The sequence below is a fragment of the Diadema setosum genome, chromosome 22 (genome assembly GCF_964275005.1).
Source record: "Diadema setosum chromosome 22, eeDiaSeto1, whole genome shotgun sequence".
Lineage (NCBI taxonomy): Eukaryota > Metazoa > Echinodermata > Echinoidea > Diadematoida > Diadematidae > Diadema > Diadema setosum.
This window is the reverse complement of record NC_092706.1, coordinates 20463272-20488383: the sequence shown is the minus strand read 5'-3', so window position 1 is coordinate 20488383 and position 25112 is coordinate 20463272. Positions and strand designations below refer to the sequence as shown.

General features: G+C 38.7%; 1 protein-coding gene across 1 annotated transcript; it reads right to left on the bottom strand.

Moving 5' to 3' along the window:
* Nucleotides 1–46: 46 nt before the first annotated feature.
* LOC140245203 (nose resistant to fluoxetine protein 6-like) lies at nt 47–23628 on the bottom strand. The gene is made up of 16 exons (XM_072324792.1): nt 23577–23628; nt 20335–20565; nt 18460–18605; nt 17084–17165; nt 16674–16761; nt 15806–15975; nt 14240–14413; nt 11814–11910; nt 10875–10967; nt 8725–8896; nt 7322–7401; nt 5565–5675; nt 4552–4687; nt 3664–3865; nt 2275–2417; nt 47–157 (listed from the first exon to the last, which is right to left on the bottom strand). Exons 1-16 carry the CDS (start codon nt 23626–23628, stop codon nt 47–49), a joined length of 2088 nt encoding a protein of 695 aa, XP_072180893.1.
* Between the last annotated feature and the right edge of the window lie 1484 nt (nt 23629–25112).

The window sequence follows — 25112 nt, the reverse complement described above, 5'->3', positions numbered from 1 at the left end:
GTTGTTGTTGTTGTTTCACGGTGCATGACGAAAACTTCGACATGTGTTAGCGATTCATCAGCAACTTCTGAAGACTTGACACGGGTATTTCGATGAGAGTGCACATGACCAGCGCCGCCAAATAAGACAATGTCACAAAGCCGGCGTACAGGACGCTCTGTTTATGAACACAGGATAAAAAGAGAACGGTGAAAAGTCAGTGAAAAATGTGCAAGTGTGTAGAGTCACACGGTCACTAAACAGTTTTCAAATGTGTAGAGTCAAACAGTCACTGAAAAGTTTGCAAGTGTGAAGAGTCACACAGTCACAGAAGTTTGCAAGTGTGTAGAATCACATAGTCACTGAAAAATTTGCAAGTGTGTAAAGTCACATAGTCACTGAAAAGTTTACAAGTGTGTAGAGTCACACAGTCACAGAAAAGTTTGCAAGTGTGTAGAGTCACACAGTCACTGAAAGATTTACAAGTGTGTAGACTGAGTCACAGTCACTGAAAAGTTTGCACGTGTGTAGAGTCACACAGTCACTGAAAAGTTTGCAAGTGTGTAGACTGAGTCACAGTCATTGAAAAGTTTACAAGTGTGTAGACTGAGTCACAGTCACTGTAAAGCTTACAAGTGTGTAGAGTCACACAGTCACTGAAAAGTTTGCAAGTGTGTAGACTGAGTCACAGTCACTGAAAAGTTTGCAAGTGTGTAGACTGAGTCACAGTCACTGAAAAGTTTGCAAGTGTGTAGAGTCACACAGTCACTAAAAAGTTTACAAGTGTGTAGACTGAGTCACACAATCACTGAAAAGTTTACAAGTGTGTAGAGTCGCACAGTCACTGAAAAGTTTGCAAGTGTGTAGACTGAGTCAAAGTCACTGAAAAGTGTGCAAGTGTGTAGAGTCGCACAGTCACTGAAAAGTTTGCAAGTGTGTAGAATCACACAGTCACTGAAAAGTTTACAAGTGTGTAGACTGAGTCACACAGTCACTGAAAAGTTTGCAAGTGTGTAGAGTCACACAGTCACTGAAAGGTTTACAAGTGTGTAGACTGAGTCACAGTCACTGAAAAGTTTGCACGTGTGTAGAGTCACACAGTCACTGAAAAGTTTGCAAGTGTGTGGAATCACACAGTCACTGAAAAGTTTACAAGTGTGTAGACTGAGTCACAGTCACTGAAAAGTTTGCAAGTGTGTAGACTGAGTCACAGTCATTGAAAAGTTTACAAGTGTGTAGACTGAGTCACAGTCACTGTAAAGCTTACAAGTGTGTAGAGTCACACAGTCACTGAAAAGTTTGCAAGTGTGTAGACTGAGTCACAGTCACTGAAAAGTTTGCAAGTGTGTAGACTGAGTCACAGTCACTGAAAAGTTTGCAAGTGTGTAGAGTCACACAGTCACTGAAAAGTTTACAAGTGTGTAGACTGAGTCACACAGTCACTGAAAAGTTTACAAGTGTGTAGACTGAGTCACAGTCACTGAAAAGTTTGCAATTGTGTAGACACAGTCACTAATATGCAATTGTGTAGAGTCACACAGTCACTGATAAGTTTCCCAAGGAAAGAGTGACTTCACCTGCACATAATTCATATTACGTATTTAAATTTGCAAAGTTGTAAGACCTGGAGGAGGTTCGATGAAAATGAAAGGCTTCTCTATTATGATGTTGATTTTGATTAAAAAAAAAGAATGAAAATGTAAAATCAAATCATCAAATGATCGAAGTTGAATAAGACATTACGAAATTACACATTTAATATCATGTGGTGGTGACCGGTATGACTCGCTGAAAACATGTCAAACTTCCTTGTCCGATGCCTTTATTCTGTGTCTAATTTATGAAAGCCCTATCAGTAACTGTACTAGACCAATTAACTTTGAAATAAAGTTTACCTGGAATGGATTTTCACATTAGCAAAAAAAAAAAAAAAAAACCAACAAAACAAATAAACAATACGTCAGTCACCCTAATCCCCTCCCCCCCAAACGCGCGCGCGCACACACACACACACACACATGTCACACTTGCACATGCACACGTAAACACACACATTTTCTGAATCTCCCTGCAGATATGTGCAGAGAATTTAGGGCAGTCCATTTGCACATCTCCATTCCTGTGATTTTGCCACTTTGCGGAAAGTATTGTTTTGTTCTGTTTTGCTACTGTTGTGGTTGTGTTGTGCCATTCATACATTTGGCCCGGACAAGATAAACACACACACACACACACACACACAAACACACAAAACAACAGAGAGGAAAGACATTGCCTTTCTTCATTGTCACTCACCTGTTGAACCATGGCGGGGTAATAAACCGAAGTGATTTCTCCCGTGTAGAGGTAGATAACTGCTGGATGCAGCAGGTAGGCACAAAATGTCAGTCTCGACAGGGGCACCCAGAACTTCCAAGACAGAAAATGATTTATCACACCTGTATTTCATAGTTTATAACGAAAAGGAGAGGGCAGCTGCTCGTTATCAAGAGCCGTTTATCTTATATTTCCCTGTCAAAACGTTTTTATGACATTTAAAAGAAAATCGATGTTTATGCTATCATTATCATTATGACAATTGCACTATCATGATTGAAATCAATTATAATTATTCGCATTTTGTCAGAGGGATCCTTTAACATTTATGTATGAAAGTATCCGCGAACGCCTCGATTAAAATGTTAGACCGTGGGAGCGATAGATTCAGATTGGGTCTGTTATTCCGTTTTATCTCTTTCTTCCATATATTCATCTTGTTTACACGCTTTTGTACTCCTTACTCTTTTTAAGCACTTGAAGATGATTATAATACGGTCTTATTAACCCTGTGTAGCCTCATCAGTGTCAGCACTGTCTTCTGGAGGGCCCTGCAGTTATCATTGGTATAATAATAATAAGTCTTTCAATAAGTACAGCATTTTGTAATGCGCCATCGATCTAGTAGCCTATTCTGAGGCGCAGAGGGACATAATTATGAAGAGAATAACATATATTATAATCATAGTTTTGCATAAGAAGGTTGAAGAAGAAGAAAGAGATAGAAATATATACCCGATGAGCAAATTCAATGAATATTCAACCAAAACAAGATGCGAACATATATGACTTCAGAAGCTTTTTAAATGTTTCAATGGTTTCTTGAAACACCAGCATCACCGCGTCCCCATTTCTACACCATGGTCGAGAGGGACATCATGGGTATAAAAACATCCGTTCAAGGATGTAAGCACTTGGCCATGTTGGCAGGACTAGAATTTGTTACCTAGGTTTTTAGAGTCACGAGTCTAATTCACTATACCACAGTGCCATCGCTATAAACTGATGAAGGATTACTGTATATTAATATTCCAGCATCATTCTCCTCCACCTCCTCCTTCTCTTCCTCCTAATTAGAATAATAAAGTCTTATTTACCCAGGGTAGCCTCTTCAGTGTTGCCACTGCTCTACCAGAGGGCCTGCTATTATTATCACCCTAGCGTTGCCGGGTACCTATTTATACACACTGGGTCGAGAGGGACATAGTGGGTAAAAACATCTTGTCCAAGGACGTAAGCACTGGGCGGGATTCGAACTCAGGTCTTCCGAACGGGAGTCGGGAGTCTTATCCACCATGCCACAGCGCCCCATTCTTCTCATTAATATCATTTCACTCCAAGCATTGCCACAATGCACCGTTTACTTACCGCCGTAGCCGAAGTGACAAGCAAACACAACCCAGCACAAGGCGATGGCCCATGCCGGCCGACGGAGGACACCAAAGGCAGTGCTTTCGGCTGTGCTCAGCGATCCGACTTCGTAGCCGGGCTTGTCGAAAATTCCGTACAGTCCGTAAGTGACGGTCATTCCCAGAGCGCTGGCTACTAGCCATCCAAGTAGTACAAGTGCCTGTAAAACAACAACGATAAAGCGTCCTACTTCATGTATATATTGTGTACCTACATATGCATGTGGGTCAGTATCTTTTCATGATGTTTACCCTTTGTGCTAAGTAAGCTAACTTAAAAACAAAGATCCGTGTGTTTGTCTTTTTTTAAGAAGCAAAGAGGGGGTAGAGTTTCTATTTCCTCGCATATTTTTATATTTCTACTCTTTTGTGTAAATACCTGGAACGAATAAAATCTTCTCCTGCACAGTCTGCTTTTGAGTTTTAAAAAAAAAGTGATCTACCGCTATCTCAAACATAAATGAATAATCATAATTGGAATAAAAACTATTTTCATCCAAAACACTTTGGACACTTAGAAGATTCTATCGGCCTCATCGCTGGTATGTGGCATTGGAAACTACACGCTTTTCCCAATATGTCAACATCTGATCTTATTCTCATAATTTTCACTGAGGGTTTAAAACAATGCATTTGTATGTGCTTACTACATACTACAGGTTCCTTATTAAAACATGGTGTACATAAAATGGGAGGGCGCGTGTATGAGGCAGTGGATGTAGAAGGGGTGGGAGGGGCCAGTTGTCGCCGGATCTATTTTCCCCGAACAGCACAGCCTTGGAGCTTGCGGACTAAATCACAATGATTAGGCCTACTTATAGAATGCGAACATGCACTGCTTGCTTACTGGGTAAAGAGTCAAATTTCGGCTTTGTCTCCGCCGATGAAGAAAGTACCCCATCGCGAGTCCCATCAAATATGCCGGTGCGCATGCGTACGGTTTCACAGTGAATGGAAACATGCCATTATGCTCATGCTCAAACCTGCAGAAGAAAAGTGGGCGGAAAGCACTGATATGATTATCAACGACCAGCAGTATGAACATAATCTGCATCACTCATGAGATTGCATGGGTGCTTACTTAATACCCTTTCCCCGAAATTTTTGAGAAAACGAATGCAATAATATAAATATGCGCCTGAATATAACCAATAACCAACGAGACCCAGATAACGCACGTCTATTGTAATAGCGAACATAGCTAAACGAAGAAAGATAAACATTATACGAGACAAACAGACCACATACTAGATTATCATCATTAAATTAGATTTCGATTTCGATTTTCGATTTCGATTTATTCAACACTTTCAGTAAAAACAGAGGAAAATACAGAAAAGTGACAACACCATACTATAACAACGAAAAGAATGATCACAATAAGCATCGGAATAACATTACGAATATACAATACATTTAAAAGCATACGGAGACAGACAGAAAGGTTATGCTTTATATAAAAGTCCTGTCCCCATACTATTTTACTCATAGAATATCAAAATATTGATTGAAAACATTTCTTTATGAATCAATACTCACATATATACGCACACACACACACACACACACACACACTGATGAGAACAATTTATCACACAATTTCAGCATACTGCAATCTTAATTTTTACTTTAAAACACATTCAGCAACGAACTGTGTCATATTTCGACCGGAATGGCATTCAAACTTTGGGTTAAAAAAAATGTAGAATTATTGATGATGGCATGGTTCTGGCATAAGGTAGTTTAAATTTATCTTTGATTCTCGTATCTATCTTCTGTTATCACTCATATGAAAATAGTTAATCAAACATTTTGGAAGCATCTTCCTAAAAATTAACTTAGAACCAGTGTATACTCAACTGATTTAAGATCTGAATAGGTGGATAATCCCTGATAGCATATATTGCGGTTGACGTGGCCAGCGTCGCAGCTAGACAGATCGACAGCATCCCGCCTCCAATCTTGGGCATCCTAGGAGGAAAAATCCTCAAATGTATTTTTTTTTAAATAACTATAATCAAATCTGAAAAAGAAATATCACTTACCTCACAAAAATGATCATATATTTATCACACATAAAGATTCATATCAATATCATACAAACACACACACACACACACACACACACACTTTGTTGTAATCATGTCTTTATTGATAAGTAAAACAAAGGACATGTTGACTTATATACCAGGTTCATAGTCATATTCTGGACACATGACAGGTAGTGACACACTTACAAATACTTACACAGTGAATAAATAACAATATAGCTATATTCGCAACAGATTTGTGAGGTTGACAACAATTACACAACATTAATTACACAAAATTAAATACATTTCCCTACGCAGTAGACATACACTGTATTACCAATGACCAATGTAATAATTCTACATAATTACTACATTATCACTAAGTGCCTTTCATTCTTACATGTAACTTTCTAAGTGATTAACATCCCCCAGTTCTGTTCTTTTCTTGCATAGAATAATTATGGTGAATGATGAAACTATTGCATATCTGCCAATGTCTTGATAGAATGCAGTGGGACTTTGTTTGGATTTATGTGTTTTGAGTAGGCCTTTCAGTCGTTGTTTGTTTTCTAGTGGTATTTGCCCCCTTGCTCCGATCTCGATGGTAAGAAAGGAAGGCTTATAGCCCTTGCGTTTTAGTTCATTCAACAATACTTTGTATTTTCTCTACTTCTCTTTCATGAGCGGCCTCAGTGTTAGGTTCGAAAGGTACTGTCAATTCAACAATTATGATTCGTTTTACTCTTTCTAGCAAGACTACCATGTTGGGTCGTGGGGGTGGAATCCCACTCTTTGGGCGCGTCCTATTGTATTAAGGCGGTACGTTTGAGATGCACTGAGGTGTGGCTACGTGCGTATATCAGCCTCTCTTGAAAAGAAGATAATTATTCATGGGGGTTGCAGATCTCTCGCAACTAGTTTGGGAGTGGACGGGCAAAGCGCATTATGCAACCGCGTATGGGGCATTACGCAACGCATAGCTCAAGAGGTTGTGCGAAAGAACACCTTTATAATGTGAACCTGAGTAGGTTAAGGCAATGCAGGCACTTGTATGTGTGCATGGTATGTGCATTGCGTGTTTTGTAACTCGGTATAATGCTAGCAAAACGAGTGCTGGGCTATTTGCAAAGGGGAAAAAAAGGGTCGAGGAAATAACTCATTGCACTGGGTATTTCTGGGCACGTTTATCTTGCGTGAGTTGTAGGCTTCTCTGACAGTGTAGACACAACGTAGACGTAGGTAAAACATTTGAACTGTAATAGTAACGTATTTCTCTTGAACGGACATGGGACGCATTGTGGGTTTGCGTAGAATTTGAGTACGTGTGACCTGACCGATATATTTGTTTTCACCCATCAAATATCAAGGATAGATGATTACTCTTGATTCAATAGTCGAAATTAATGTTCCTTCATGTTTTGCAAACAAAACGGAACCTCAAAAACACACTTAAGCACACGCATATATCTCTAAATGAATAAAACAGCTACGACACAAAAGCAGGGATGTGTACGCCCTATATTGATAAATAAAGACAACAACGAAACAAAAATAGTAATATATTACAAAAAAAGAGAAACTCACCTGAGCAGAAGGATAAGGATCGGGATGCCGATAAGAAAGAACTGCATATCTGCTGCGAGGTACCAGGTCCACGAAACACACTGAGCGAATACACAAAGTAAAATAGCATAAGCACTTAGTACCTAGCCGACCTAAATCATAGTTAAACTAGGGCCTTGTTGCATAAGAACATGCAATCAAACACTGGTCAGAAAATCAAACAGCATCAGCTAATCAGAATTGAGTATTCAGAGGCTTACGTTTGATTTTCTGACGATAATTATGTTTGATTTCAACTTTCATGCAACAGGGCCAGGGTGTATCAAGACAGCGATTTCAGGATGTAATCATCAAAATGTAGGTTAGGTTCGAACGTGGTCAGGATGCATCTGTGGTAATATGAGTAGCAAATAACGCAGTCGGACAAAATCATGACAACTCCATTTACACACGTGCACGCTTGCACTTGTCTTGTTTCATTGTATCTCATAAAATTCCACAGGCAGAAAAAGTAGACTATCACTACAGTCCGTACAACCGAAAATCAACTTAAAGGAGACCTCCGGATGATTTTCAGATTTGTACATTTGAACAATTATAAATAAGTTATACTGGGGACAGAGTTTCAGAATTCATGATGATTGGGATGAAGAATAAGAATATTTTCAAAATTTTGAACAAATTGCAATGAAAAAGGATGATGACATGGCAGAGTCACCATAAGAATGCATGAGTTGGGGCTCAAGGAAGCATGCTTCCTTTTGTTCTTTTGTTCTGCAGAACAAAAGAAGAAAGCATGCATAGATTTTACACAGGTGAACTGGCAAGCAAGCAGTATTGTAATGGAATTACACTGCTACATTTCTGAAATATGTGAACCTCCTATATGTCATCATCCTTGTTCAGTGTAATTTGCTTAAGGTTTCTCAAAGCATTGTTTCTCTGCTCAAGCACCACAATAAATTCCAGAAATTTATACATGGAGTTGTCGATTTATGTACTACATGATGTGAAATCATGAAAATCCTCTGGAATGTCCCTTTAACTCTCCAAAGAAGCGCAAAGAAAAAAATATGATTCACAATTTGCTAATGATTTCATGAACATTTTTTTCGCCAACGATGCTACTTCACTCTGAAGAAACCATAAACATGAACACACAAATAAAATACAATTTCAAAATTAATGCCTTTGATAACGGTAAAAAAGAGTAGATGTGTATATTAGCTCTTTTGGTGTACATTAATGTAACTTGGAGAGATCACAACAGATGATTTTAGCTAGCACAGGCGTTCGAAGAAAGTAGCCAAACTTGTGAATTGAAAAAGAGTTTATGAGGGACTTCCCAGCAAGTCTAGGGGAATAAAGAGGGGAGGGTTTTGCCAAGAATCTATTCGAAGACACGCGAAGTCAGAGGAGCTTACGCCAGCTGATGTATTGGAAGGCACGAAGTTGTTGATGAAAAGAAGATTAGTCCACCACCACTGGTGACAGGACTCCGTATCCTTTACCCTGGAGGGCCAGCTAGGTCCTTCCCCCATGTACGGGTACAGGAATGTGTAGAGAAGTATGGTCATGACAACGCAAGGTGTTATCCTGGACAATAGAACAAAGTCAAACAAAACAAAAGGAGAAACTGATCACTCCGCCAGTGATAAAATACTTTGGCCGTCTGTAAAGAAACGCAAGGCTATGATGACCAAAAAATTCTCACTACCAATCTCTGAAATATTTCATTTTAGAGTAATATTAAAGACGGCTACTGTAGTTCTGAGAAGATTCTTTCTTTTCTGATTCTTGCATTATAACGCCAAAAATGATTCAGTTGCCGACGAGCATTCAAACTGATCATTTTATTTTTTATCATAGTTAACATGACACTCCATTTCATTTCAAGTTTACTTCAGTGAATAAAGCTTATCCAAAGAAACAAAATGTGTGATTGTTTTCTTGAAAATTGTGATGATGGTCAGGAGTATACAGCTTACATATTTCCTAAAACACTCGAGGGGATGACGTAAATACCTTTGATATAAGCCCCCTTTTCGCACAGAGCCGTATCTGACAAGAATGTGATAAAATGACTTTTTCAAAAGAGATGGGGTTACATCTATCCATTTTGTTAATATTCAGTGACAGTTGATCATATTTTCCGCATTACTCTTTATGCACAAATCAGTGGAAAAATGATGAAAGAATGTGTGCGCAGCCTATTTCCACAATCGCCATGTATTTGTAACCGAACCACAATTTTATTTTTTTTTTTTGTCCACTTCTAATTATACTTTCATCGTAATGTCTATACCTCATGTTAAAAAATATCAACTGACTATTGCATACAAGATTATAGAGTTTAGTCAGTGTTATTTCACAGCTGGATCGAGTGTTTCAGCTTAACCAATTGATTACGAGATCGGGGTTCAGCATACATATCTTACCGTAGTGGGGACTTTCAATTTCATGCGTAGAGAGTTTAAAGGTACAGTTGCGCTACCCTGGGACGCTGCGGTCGTATGATAATCATAAAAGGAATCATGTCGTACAATTGGGGGGGGGGGAGCAAATAATGAGCAAACAATACAACCATTCAGACATTAATTCAGGAGCTTTGAATTTAAAAAAAAAGGGGAAAAACACTCTCCGTTACCACTGAAATTGAAGATTATCACCCCTTTATTGAAGTTCATCAAACAACAACAAAATTAAGGAAAATGAGTAGGGCCTATACAGAACAACACAAAAATAACAGAATCATTACATCATTACGTTGCCTGGGACAAGACATAAAAAAATGAACATGCAGGGCAAAAGAGAATCAAACATATAGGATAGACGTTATTGTAGGAATCCTTTAAAAAAAAGTACAACACATTATCAAGATCTGTTTGGATCTCATTTCATCTCACTTTGTTGATGATATCAACGACTTGTGTGTATACAAGTTTAGTGTGGAATTGGACTGGTTCTTGGGGGTTTAAAGGAAAACAAAACCAAAAGAGAAATGTGGATTGAGTGAAAGCAGCAACATTAATAGAACACATCAGTGAAAATTTGAGAAAACTCGGACAATCGATGCAAAAGTTATGCATTTGTAAAGTTTTGGTGTTGGAACCGCTGCATAAGGAGACTACTAGAGGTTATGGCGTCATGTGGGGACAACGATATAAAAAAAAAATACACAGGGAATTCCACAAAACTTCACTTTTCTATAGCACAATGAAAGAGCACTTGACTAACCGCTTTCAGAAAGCAGGGGGAATAATTGCCACCCGTAACATTATGTCAGTATCAAGTTGATGGAATGTGTAATTTTCATGAAAAATGATTTTTTGTGGAATTCCATTCACATTTTCTTCATATTGTTGTCCACACATGACATCATGAGCTGTAGTAGTTTCCTCACCAAGGGGTTCCAGCACCAGAAATTTGAAAAATTTATAACTTTTGCATCGATTGTCCGATTTTCCTCAAACTTTCACAGATGTGTTTTACTAATGTTGCTGCTTTCACTCAATCCACATTTCTTTTTGGGTTTTGGTTTCCTTTAAAGCAAACCACAGCCATTGGATCATACCTCAAATAGCGGTAGACTATCGCTACAAGCCAGTTGACTCGACCAGCACGTCTATTCAGAGACTTCATACCAGTGTAAGACATCAGGAGACCGCTGCAAATGAGAACAAAGATAGGCATACATACATGTCCACAAAATGATAACTTAGCAACCGTGCCGAATTAATCTGCATATTTGCATCATTTCATAACTAGCCCGATCAGCCAATAGTTAGAGCACAATGACATTTCTAATTTGAAATATTTTTTTTCCGAAACATCTCTTCTTACTAATGTAGACACAGCCGAAAACACCCGGGTTTAACAAACAACCTTACTTCCTTCATACGCATTAGATCCTCGTTAATCTCACTCTAACCTCCACCCAATTTCTACTAATTTAGGTAGCCTGGACAAAAATGAATCTGCATTGAATTCAGCAATGTAAACTCATCTTTTTGATATTTAAAGGTTCTCTGAAATACAACTATTAATGCATGTTGATTTGTGTTGATTTATGATACCCTCAACATCACTTTTGCGGTGAAACGAATATCTAGAAACATTCCATATGTTTTTAACTAATTTTTCTTCTATTTTTCTTCAGATTACTTGGATACGCCCACTAAAAATTCCTGCCAAACCAATATTCCTGTTGTGACCTCATCTGTCAATCATTGCTAAAGTACTGATATGTTTAACAAAAGACATTAAAATGCACCTTCCCCATGACTCAGCATAACTTGCATGTTTTATGTGATATTAATGTGACTAACAAAAGACATGGCGAGGGAACAGGATGAAAGAGGGGAAAAGAGAAGAATATAGAGACAGATGACGAGAGAGAGAGGGAGGAAGGGAGGGACAGAGTAAAATGTTCATAATGTTTATTTTCTTAATAAAGTTTATTTTGTGAAAGCAGAACACTGTCGTTCATAATTATTCATAATTATTATCTTACCCGATGAAAAAGAAGGAATCAAGGGCGATGTAACCATTCAATATCGCTTGAGAAGTGAACCATTTGGCTGCAACGGTGATCAACCAAACCGAATTACCTGGAAGGGAACAAAAAAAAAAAAAAAAAAAAAAAAAAAAAAAAAAAAAAAAAGCTGATATCAGCTTCGGTGGACTTGAGCTAAAGATGAATTTCCTTTCCTTTCTTCTCGGAGCTATATTATACTCATGTTTGTTGGTTTAGTCGTTTCGGTGGTTCATTTCTTGGTGGTTAGTCCACTATGTTTGTTGGTTTTTGTTTGTTCGTTTGCTTGCTTATATTTGAAGACGGTTGTCGGGCATGTCTCTTGTCTTTTTGATTTATGACATAGGTCAATGTACTTTATGTAAAGGCCTACGTCATCTCCTCCTCTCTCTATTCTGAGTATCTCCTCCTTTCATTTATTTGTATTTGAAGAGTTTGTTTGCAAAAACCGATAAGTCCATATTTGGCAAATGGAGATATTTGCGAGTAAAGTTCAAGAAAAATAAAGAGAATAATATGAAATTTTTTGCTTCTTTTGACCATAACTTCAAAAATATTCCTGTATATGTAGTGACCAATATATCATTTAAAAGGTATTATTTTGTACTTTTTGACAGAGAACGTACTTCAAAATCTTCGAAAATGGACTTATCGGTTTTTGCAAACAAACCCTTCATTTATTTATTCATTATTTAGTTAGTTAGTTATTTATCCATCTGTTTATTGTTTATTTATTCATCTGCTTATCACTTATTTATTTATTTATTTATTTATTTATTTATTTATCTATTTATTTGTTTTGCTTGATGTAGACTGTCTCTGGGCTTCTACCTGAAACTCATAGGTTTTACTATCCTCTTAGTCTTCTAAGATGACACATTATCCATGGATAACTTTATAAAGTGCAACTCCGTTTAATGCTCACATAGGATTTAATCAACCCGTTGAGGACGAGTTGATTTCGTTATAAAACACATTTCCCATTGACGCCTGCCATATTATACTTGGTCTAGTCTTCGGCGGTTTGAGAAATTACAGTCGAGCAAAGAGTAGAAAATTCTATAAATAAAAACAACAAAAAAATCCTCAACTTCAATGTTTCACATTTTATCACAAAGTAGTGGTAGAAGTAGGAAGTAGTAAACACAAATACAATTCGGGGGTGATGATATCATGACTTGTCCAGTCTACTCAAAACCTGGACATTCACTTCATTTTCCTTTCCTGATTAGAAATTATAGAAAGAAAAATTTCGATCTCTTGAACCAAGGCTATTGGCCTCTTGTACTAAACTAGCAACGATTATATTTTTTCTATCAATTATGGAATTGCATAAGATTTTTTTAACCAAGTAGTCTGGGAATTGTGCGAAATTTGACTCAAAGGTCACTACAGTATACTGTCAAGAAAGGAGATGCAGGAGCCTTGTCGTCCTCATTACATTCTGTCGCAAATCAAAGCAAACTTGAATTGGAAGGAATAGGAAACTGGAGTAATACATCTATAGAGTCCCTTTCGGACTTTAAATACATCATGCGTATCCGGGCAATTACCCCCCCCCCCCCCCTGCTAAATACTGGTTAATGGTAAGGTTAGAGTAAAGATTCGGGTTAGGGTTAGGTTTAGGGTTAGGAGTTTGGGTTAGGGTTAAGATAAGGCTCAGGATTAGGACTAGGATTAGGATTAGGGCCAGGGGAAGGGTCCAGGGTAATTGCCCAGGGGTAATTGCCGTGGACCCACACCATGAAACCAGAGCACTCTTGGCTGAAATCGAGGTGTTTTAAATCTCTTCTCCTTCAGCTACAGCACTCCTTACAATCCCTAACGCATGTTACTGCATTGCAGTATTAGTTTTTGTCCTTGGATTTCGAGTTTATCTGTGTTTGTTTGTTCGATGTGTGATACAATAGGATAAGGACAAAATGCGTCCTTCCAACTCCACATAAAGGCTGTATACAGTTTCTCAAGGTTCAAAGGAAGCTGTTATCACTTTTTGTGTACACACACATAATAAAAGCTGTTTGGGTGAAACCGCTTTGCGCGGTAATCACTGTAATCCGATAGTTGTAACCTCGGTCAGAGAGTTGTACATGAGAAATACAATGCGAGTGCAGAAAGCTCACATTCGTTCAGAATTTTTACTAAAGGCAAGGCTACACACTAGCCCATTTTTTCTACTGCATGGTCCGACCTGTCCGACGGACAGGTAGGTACCCACTTTTCCATTTTTTTTTTTTTTTTTTTTTTTTTTTTAAACAGCCCATTCCAGAAAAACTTATCCCTGGTCCGAAAGTGATTTTTCCTAGTCAGAGACCGTTGGACAAGTGCCAGTGTGCAGCGTTGCTAAAGGACCAATGCCTAGTTCTTCACGGGGACAACAGTTGGCCCAGCTGTATGTTTCTCACCTATAGCATCACTCTTCTGCTGAAAGCTAAACGAGTGGCCCAGGATGATCCAGAACATGCTGATGACCCGTATCCCGTGGATACATCGTATGTCTTCTTTTGACCCGGAAGTGTTCATAAGAAAAGACACCGACTTCTTGAGTGAGAAACAAAGGAAGATCCGCTTCCAAGTCGGTAGAACTGGAATGACAATAACATCAAATCATTTTGCAAACCCTGATGAGCACATGGCTGACTGAAAAGGAGGTATCTGTTTCAAATAATTATATTAATCAATACTTCGCTGTTGTTCTCCGTTCTCAGTTGCACAATGAATCCTGTGTCTAAAATGCATAATGTGAAATATCTCATAGAATTATACTTCCGAGACAGTAGTAAAATCCCAGGCAATGGACGAAACTCCAGTGACGTCATAAATCGATGACTCATTTTTTTGTTTCCGGAAAAGGCGAAGCAGTTGTGCTAAACATTGACTTGTTAACCGTATTCTGAAAGTTTCAAACATTATACATTTGTAGATGGTAGAGAGGTGTGTTGCTCATGGCTGCACAAACATGTTGTGCTAAGTGTAAAAAAGTAAGATTCTATAGAATAACGAGTTACAACGATTAATTCTCACAGACGCGAGCAGTTTTACTATCGACCACGAACTGAAAAGGCCACTACTTAAAATAATAGCGATCGAATCAAAAATAAAAACAAAATAGGGTATGAGATGATTGTCAGCAGCTACACCTATTCCCGAGCTGATTAAAGATTACAAACATTGTCAAAGCATGATTTCAAAACATATATATTTCATAGTTAAATGAAATATTGTTAACAAAACAGGTGCTTATTTCCTTATCATAATATTCATTATTGCTGTAAAATTGTTGTAAAAAACATAAACCAACTACAAGTAAATAACACTGTATGGGAGGTTACATCGTGTTGCATCGCGTCTGAATCATTGCAGAGAATTTCACATAATCAGACTGAGGTGGATTATACATAATTTGTTTTGCGCTTGTAACAACACAAACTATACGAGATGCACAGGTAGTGCTGGACCATTCCCCTACATGCAGGCATTATTTTGACAAGTTCGACAATGGGAATGAGAGGGAGTACATTTTACATAGCTCTTCAACCTAGACATGAGAATGGAATTTTAAGTAAGTTTTAAATTTGGGGATATTCCAAGCATACAGTACTGAAGCACTTGCACCACGAACAATGTTTCGTCACAATACCTGCAGATAAAACCGTCTCAAAATGTCAAAGCTGTACCACAACACAATAATCAATAGCACATCTATTATGCTTGCAACATTTCACAAATTGACTGCTCAACTCGATAGACAATAACACTATCCTTTCCTTTTCTTTTTTTTTTTTGGGGGGGGGATGGGGGAGGGGACATGAAAGTTCATACATTTGGCGAAATGATGCTGGGTTTATCTATCAAGGCGAGTTAATAATATTGGAAATCCGACAATGAATGCGTGTGTTACGAACCAGCGCCTGGACTATCGGACAATCCTATCTGATGCATTAGGATACCTGATTCGACTTTGGTTCCATCAGCTTGGACATTACAAGGCTTGCTGTTCTCGTGGATGTCGTCCTTGGTCTCAGCCACCCTGTGCTGGAGGATGGGGATCTCCTCCTCCTCCTGGACAGCTCGCCCGCTCAGGTGGAAGTCGATGGCAGTAGCGTACAGAGTCAACAGGCATATGAGCGAGATGACAATCCTGAAGAGGTGGACAACAAGAACGACACTTATTCGATCCAGATGGCTACCGAAACCCTAATGATGAAGCTGGTGCCAGTATAAGAAATAATGTTTTTTTTTTTTCTTTATCCAGGGTAACCTCTTGACTCTTTAGTGCTGCTTTTGCTCCTCTATAATGTTCTAATTCGTAAATCCGTAACAGCGAACATTTTCTTTTTCCGTTGTTGCTGGAGTTGTTATTTTATTGAGCAGCAAAATCACCGGAACGTAAAACATTCATACGTCATACATATACGTTCGTATGTAAGTAAATATGATTGTATGTATATTGTTTGTTTGTTCATTGTCTTATAACTTCTGTGATACAACTCTGTTGTAGCGTGATATATTATGTAGCTTGTTCCAAAGCGCCATGAGTATCTTTTTCTAGTAGAATGAGCGCTTTGTAAGATTTCGTTCTATTATTATTATTATTATTATTATTATTATTATTAGCATTAGCATTATTATCATATTTATTTATTATTATTATTATTATTATTATTATTATTATTATTATTATTATTAGCATTAGCATTATTATCATATTTATTTATTATTATTATTATTATTATTATTATTATTATTATTATTATTATTATTATTATTAGCATTAGCATTAGCATTATTAGCATTATCATATACACTCATAGGGTGGGATAATCTAATAACCCTTACAAAGTAACGATGAACCCAGCGTCTGTTGTGGGGTCTCCAGTATAGTCACATGTGACTTGAGCTCGTATGCCAGGGAAGACTTCCCTACCTGCAAGAAAAAAAAAAAGTAAAGAAAAAGAAAAAAAGCAAACAAACAAGAATTTATCTCCTTTATCCCCCAAACCCGCTTAGAGAACCCGCTTATAATACACAGTGTTGAGGGAATTGAAGTTGGAAAAATGAACCAAGAGGAAACAAATCGTCTTAAGATTGAGGAGATCTCTGAACAAGTCGATTGATCTAGTGACGGATTAGATTTCTATCTTCTTTAAGAAGTCAAGCGCGCAAGCACACTACTGAGATCAAAATATGGGAATACGTTCTTGGTTACATGATAAACATACATAAAGCAAACAAGCTGACAGACTTACCAACATATAGTAGTAACTCTTTGACGTCTATCTCTGAACATTCCTCCGGCACGCATACGCCCCATTTTACAGAAAGGGATAGCTAAGTTAAAAGAATGGAAAAAGAGAAAGTTAATTACAGTACTACTAAATGTGCTCCTTTGTGAATACCTCCAGCTATTTCAAATGACTTTACAGCGGTAATATCCCCACGTGGATAGTAACATTCTCCTTTCGGTATAACGACCGATCAGCGTAAACTCCTTAAAACAATGCAAAAGTCATGTAAGGAAATGATCGGTCATTTTCTTTTTCTCCTCCGTTCAATTAATGTTGGGGTTTTTTTCGCATTTGAGGGAATCTATACTCCATCATCTGTCTGCAGTATTGCCCCTCCGATTCGATTTCATAAATTCAAGGCACTATCAAAGCGGAATTCCACAACAGTAGGTAATCTGATAAGAAAGATGAATAATGTTTGACAAGCACGACAGTATGTTTATACATTGTGGTACAAACGGATAAAAATTGAGAAAGATTTGAAACCTAAAAATGGTAACAATTGTAACAGTATAGAACAGTAAAAACAAAAATAGACATGAAAATGAGTGAGTTGATGATGTCATCACCTCCCAATGTTCCAAAGATCATAACCATTATACAAAAAAAAACAAAAAACAAAACTAGAACTTACGAAAATTCGATTCATTTGTTTTCTTAATGTAAAACATCATGCTATTCCTGGTTGAATATATTTAGAATGATGATCGATAAGATATTAGAATTTGGATGATCGATAAGATATTAGAATTTGAGACTGGAGAGTACTGTGTTTGAACAAAAAAAAAATGGAAATTTCAAGATATCGTCCATAAACTATCAAGTAGTGAGACGATCTTATGCGGTAACTCAAAGTAAACTGACTATGAGTTTTGTTCACACTCTAACTTTAATAGAAATAGGTAATTAGAGTGCCAACGTTATCGAGTTGATTAATTACTTGTGAACCTGAAGTTTACTAATCAGTTTTTCATAATTATGAGCATTGCTATTGCAATTTATGACGAAAAATCGACCGAAATTGTTACACTGGTTGCATTTATTTCTATTTCTTTTTTCTTTGTCTTAAATTTGTCCTGCTGCGACTACATCTGAGTGCATACTACTTGTATATAGACCGATCGGACCTGGCAGCAAAATCCGCCATTTAGACGGTGTCCCATGCGCGCACGCATTTACTATGTATTACGCGAATGATGTTGCCACCGGCTCGCCCCGCCGCCGCAATACTAGTATATCAGGCATTCCGCATACGCGCGCGCTCATGGGACACCGCAGTCAAATGGCGGATTTTTTTATATACGTTCCATAAAAATTAATAATAAGGAAACTCTTACCCGGCTACTAAGTCTCCCACCCTTTTGTCTGATATCGGCGAGGCAGTAGTGTAGACCGCTGGCATCTTTACACTGCCTGAAGTCACCCAGCCAGGAGAGAGAGCCTAGAAGTATACCTGCGCTGGGTTTACCCGTTGCATCGAGAACTAGAACAAAAACAAACAATATACACACCAAACAAATTATAAAGGTGCTTGACATGCTAAAATAGCATTGCTGAAATGTCTATAATATTGTGTTACCCCAACCGAAAGGGTTGTGGAAGCAAACACACCATTATCATGATTATATACCTATCATGATAGTTTCTTGTGTCTCTCTGATTTCTTCAGTTTCTCTGATAGAATTATTGTATGCCAAAGTAGCTTAATCATTCACATGATTATGACATTCCACAAAGAGTAGGCCTACTTCGTATAGAACCTTCTCTACATTGACTCAATGGAAAAGGACTCATTTTTTTCGAAATGGCGAAGATCGCCAGCGATGACGTAGATCGCAACGTCCTAGCTACAAATACGTACACGTATATTATAATTTTAGAGTTACGTCTCTTATGGGAGAAACGGATTTTAACTACACAATGCGAGCGATAACAAAGCAGGACGATGACGATGTTATTTGAAAAGTTTTACCGCAGAACGAGGTAACTCCATTCTTGGTAGTCGAGATATCTGCAATCATGGGACGTTTTCAATCTTAACTTTTCAGTCTGAGAATATTCTTTGTTATGTTACAATTGAGATATCACTAAAAGTTTTATTTAGCTCTATCTCATGATGATGGACTTATTTTAGAATGATTAAAAATGGCGCTTACCCAATTTTGCGATGAAACTCTTCGTTCTGAGTCACATACATGACTACTCTATGTTGGATGGTTTGTCGTTGTTGACATAGGCCACAAGTATAATAGAAGAAAGCGGACCAAAACGGACCCATTCTTTATCACCATTACTCGCCTGCACTGTATCTACATAGCACCATTGCCCACGTCTTTTAATGAAAAGGCATAAGTTAGATATTTTCATCCCTGTTGTGACTAAATAACGTCATTTCTTCAGAATTCGAAATTAACCATATCCCGTGTTATATTACGCTTATTACATAAGAAAGAACGTATAAGGGTTTTAATCAACACATAACGATCCCACCGGTTATTTCGGTAGAACATGGGTCCACCATAATATACTACACACAATTATGGACTATAAACGAATGTCTTTCTTTGGTCCAGTCATCACCGTCGCCACCTAATTATGCAGAGGCGGACCCCCACCCCCTCCCCTATTTTCGCCGAACCTTTTTTTTTTTTTTTAAATGGATATTTTCACTGGAGTGGTACAATGTAGTCGTTTCCTCGCCGTTGGCGCCCCCCCCCCTCCCCCCTCCCCCCCCTCTCTCTCCCCCCCCCCCCCCCCCCCCATTTCAAAGTCCTGGATCCTGTCCTGTTATGTGCATCTTCAGTGGCGGATCCAGAGGGGGGCGCACGATCACAACACTGTCAGTTGACTGTGAAGGTACTTAGTTAAAGTGAGAATGATAATGATACGTGATGTAAGAAATTCTACAGCACGAGAGAGGGAGACAGAAAGAAAGAAAGAAAGAAAGAAAGAAAGAAAGAAAGAAAGAAAGAAAGAAAAAAGACTTACGGACGGAGGAAAGATATTGACATTCAAAAACGACTCAGAGTATGTTTGGTCTGCAAATATGTACTCTCGTTCGTTGTGAACATTTAGGAAGCTGTAGTAAACGAATGAGTATTGTTTCCTAGGAGGAGAAAAAAAAAAACTTAACTATAAGTTTCTAAGGGAACATGGAGATGTGACTCATGGATAATAAATGTATTGTAGCCACATACAACCTGCGTTCTTACTTGTGTTTCTCTTTGCTCCCCCCTCGGCGAAGGCACGTTCAAGCTCTTGTGTGCACGGGGTAGAGTGATTGCTCAGCGCCGCTCCAACTATGTCGCCCCCTTGCACCCCTTTCACCCCGCTGCTTTCGAGGAAGAACTCCCACTGACGGGCAACCATCAGTAACGAATTGTCGCTGATGATCTGAGAAGACGTCACCACCAACACAGTGCACAGGAGGAACACGATGGCTCCTACAATAGTGAATAACCAGATAGGAGTCAAATGAGACCGTTCATCATAAAAACAACAAAAAGTCGCACACCCCGATTTTACGTGAGGACTCACAATAGGTGTAATAGACCAGCCCAGTAAATCTCTAATTTTGTATAGTTTCTGAAAGAGCAATACCTAATCTTCTATATAATTCAAAGTTCAGGGTATAAACAAATTAATTCATATTCATTCATTCATTCATTCATTCATTCATTCATTCATTCATTCATTCATTCATCTTTATTGGTCTATGTAAGACATAGAAATTTTGTTTCCATTGACATTACACTACACCAAAATAATCATGTCAATACAAACACATCTCGCATCACAATTACATAATATCTCAATGAAAGGTACAACGAACGCAAACACCCTACAAATCTATTACGCAATATTATACAATATACAAAATCAAAAATGGAAAATTGTAGGGTTTTTGTTTTTTGTTTTTTAATAACGCTTTTATGTAGACTAATGGGATTACGAACGGTCCAGATTTTTCATTTCTTATGAACCCTTTACGCACTCTTCAGTTTCAACTCTCATAACCTTTTACAGGATGATGCTTTACAATTGTATACTACTTTGAAAGTTCGCTTTATCGTCATGAACAGAATGTGCTGATGGAGTGTGCAAAATTTTTAGCTAAATTTGATAATCCCATCCCGTCATTGTGATTGCTATGCTAGTTTTAAATCATTTTCCCATTCATTACACAGCACACACCTTGGTGAGATTAAGCCTCCGGGATAGACCCTAAACTTGAGAGCCTCTTTTGTCAGTTAACACTTTTTGGGAGTGTGTAAACTTTCTTTTCATTTAACATTTGTATTACTCTAAAGCTGAGAGTCTACCCTGAACTAAAAATTCCATGTCTGACGGGGGGGGGGGGGGAGGAGGGGGGAGGGGGGATGCATGGTCACAGGTAGTAAAACAAAGCCACTGACCAGGGAGGTGTTAAAGAGATGGAGTGGCAACTCTTCGTAATTCATGCAAACACATGTTTGGGTTCAAGGCGTTACAATGGGATGTCTAGCATTCCATTACGCTTTGAAGTCATGCTCGGCACCGCTCTAGTTGCAAGACGAAGTTCGGAGACGAAGAACGCATTTCACCTTTCGTTAAATTACAAGCTTTATTTCACCGCAAAATTTTAAATGAAATACTCGAATTGATTTAGAATAGTTTAGGAAAGAATTCAATATTATTAACATATATTTCTAGTTTCTTCGTAATTCGCAAATCGAAAGGAAATAAAAATTAGGCCCTCTTAAAAACCTAATTTTTTCTATAATGCGCACATTTCCGCATGTTAATTTTCTATCTGTTAATAAGGGGGTATTTTGATCTTTCAAATAAAGTACTCCGTTACAGCGTGTTCCAGCGTGTTTTTAAACTATTTGCTGTTAAAATTGTGAGTTTTACACTGCATTTTGATTCGCTGCTCCAATTCAAGGTACAAAATTCATTGTTGCCATCACATTGAAAGAGAGAGCGAATTGCAGGAGGAGCAAATATTTCTAGATATGAGAGCGCTAGTCCCGATTATTGATGCTCTCTTTTGTCAAAGCACATGGGTAACACCTGTAGTTGAACGCATAACTTCTCGGCGGTGCCGCGCATGACTTCAAAGGAGAGCTTCAGTTGCCTCTCCTTCTTCTAGCACCTCCCTGCACTGACACACTTGAAGACAAAAATGGAAAAGATGAGTAGGAGTAACGACAAGTGGAGACAAAAAACCACAACCACACTACAATTAATATATACAATGACGAGAAAGAATTATATAACTATATAATAGGTAAAAGTATAGTATCATAATAACTCTTATTTCATTAATAATGCCAGCAACAACTAATCAGTTTTAATCTTGTCTTAAAGATACAGTATTCTATGTATGATAACATCGAATCGTGCCATTCCATAATCACATAACAGGATAAGAACGATGATGATAATCAACAAGTTTATCTACATGCTGTCCATCCTATCGTCTCCGTTGATATTGCACACATTTTGTCTGGATGAACCATGACATAACTGAAGATTTATGAATTGCCCATGATACCATGTATTATCTTCGACAAGGACGGTTTGTATTTCTGTGAGAGGTTAACAACAACACACCCTGTTCAGTGGCGGATCCAGAGGGGGCGCAACCGGCGCACACCCCCCCCCCCCCTTTATTTTTTCGTTAAAAACAAAAAAAAAAAAATGAAATGAAACCCGGAAGTGGCACCAGAAATATTAGTCACGCCCCCCCCCCCCCCTTTACAGAATTCCTGGATCCGCCCCTGCTGTTGCTGTATCAGGGTCGCAAAAGTGGGCTGTAGTATCAATAGACTCCCCCCCCCCCCTCCCCCCCCCCCCCACAAACACACACACACATTCACGTTCAGGGGCTGCTATGCGGTGTTGTACCAAGTATTGTATATTTAGCATTAATTTTGTCTGATGCCACGTAGACATCTACCGTGTCTGCCCTAGTTACTAGCTGTCCTTTATAGACATAATCCTTTACTGCATCTACTCCCGACGGACACCGTGAAAGCGGCAGGGGGGTGAGACCAGGAAGGTTCCACCTCCCTGTTCCAACCTCCGGAGTGAGACGAAAAGCAAGTTCTATCTGTGTGGTGTCTGCTCAGTGGAGCGAACCCAGACGTTACAGAACGATCCACTCTCCCCTCCGAGCTGCTGTAAGGGTCTAGGGGCCGGTGATCGATAGCATAAAATCAGTATATAGCACAGTCAGTAAAGGGCCTACATTCACAAAGGTATATTACACACAGTTTACAGTATTGAGTTTCGATAATCTCTTTGCTGTACTTGCAGATCACGCTTTATGGCCCAAGCTCTCTAAAAAGACATCGTTTCAACCGACAAATTGCCTACACCGCATGCGCCCCACACAGCACCAGGTCTCTACCCGACACAATCTCCTACGTGCATAAAATCCCGCACTTTGAAAGAGATCAGTGTAACCTACCTTGGGAGGAGCGTCGTCGGTACCCCAGTCCTCCACACGGCGGCATCACCATGGCTCACTGCTGTCTGCTAATGCGTGCGGGCGGGATGTCCAGGTACAACACGTTCGAGCGTCTATAGCTCTCCCATTCTCATGGCGGTAGTATACAAATAAATAGTTACGGAAGAGTGCCTTCGTGCGCGAGGCATAGAGCTATGAAATTCGGCGAGTCAAAATAACCCAAGGTCAATAGAGACAACAGTCTTTTCGTGGCTTAGGGTCGAGTGAACTCAAACAATAACAACAACAGCAACAATGGCATTACGTGTAAACTGCGTCATGCAGACGACACACGTTTTGGGAAGTACTACAACGTACATGTACCTTGCTTTGGGCCATGGCTTGTCCAATCACATAACTCCTTGGTTTGTCCACGGAGGTAAGATAACTACTCTCACCTCCCTGGTTTGTCTGATCACTGCAGAATCGTCCAATTACGGGTGACAACACCTTCGTTCAAGAACAACATTTCTGCAAAGCCATGATCATGTGTTTTCCTGTTGCATAAACACAATGTCTATGTTATAACGATATACATGTACAAGTGTATTCTATAAAGGGCCTAAAGGGAAACGCCCCCCGCGTTGGATAGTTCATAGTTGGAAAAAGGCGAACACTGGCATGAATTATCCATTACTAGTGTCGAAATATAGCTGTATACGTAGATTACATGATCCGAAATCTATTCGGGTGTACATGTGTGTATTTGAAAACTTGACTGATGTTTGGATTACACGCATGTAACAATGTTCTCAGATGTAGATATGATAATTACAAGCTTTCAAATTTACTGGTAGACCTACCAGTATTCTATTCATGAGATTTTGTTCACTTTTTCCATTATTATTTAAAATTCATATGTGAGTGATCACTCTTTTTACTCCATTTCTTGGCAGCATCATTAAGCAGACGATGTGACGCACCCTTCCTCGATAAGTGCAATCAATAAACAAAATTATGATTGTTTTACAGCGCAAACGAACTTACTTTTAATTTTAACCAATGAATACTCATTACGATTATTTTTAACCCTTGGTTTTACAGTGCTACTACAATCAAGGTGTTGCGTGTATTTCACAGACGCAGTTAGATCAAGGAGGTATGAGAGAATACCTCCTTGGTTAGATCAACGAAGCAGTACAGTACTACTAGGACAGATATAGGATTGAAGTCACCATAGCACGGCGGTGATTTTTCAGGTTCACGGGGTTAGTCTGGGGACTCCCACACACGTATTCAGTCAACAAAGCTCACTGGAAAAGGTTTACCAACATTTCAATGTGTGAAGTCAACCGTGGGAACGTGGTATTAAGCCAACAATGTGCCTCGCCGTAAAGATTGCTCTGGAGATACTTCTCTGCGCCACTCGCTATTTAACTACATACTGGAATGAAGCTTCCTCTTCTGTTAATTTTCTTCCCCAACTATCGACATACATGGAGCGGTTCCTTCGAGAACATCGAGATAATCATAAAAATAAGACTAAAGTGTTCTTTA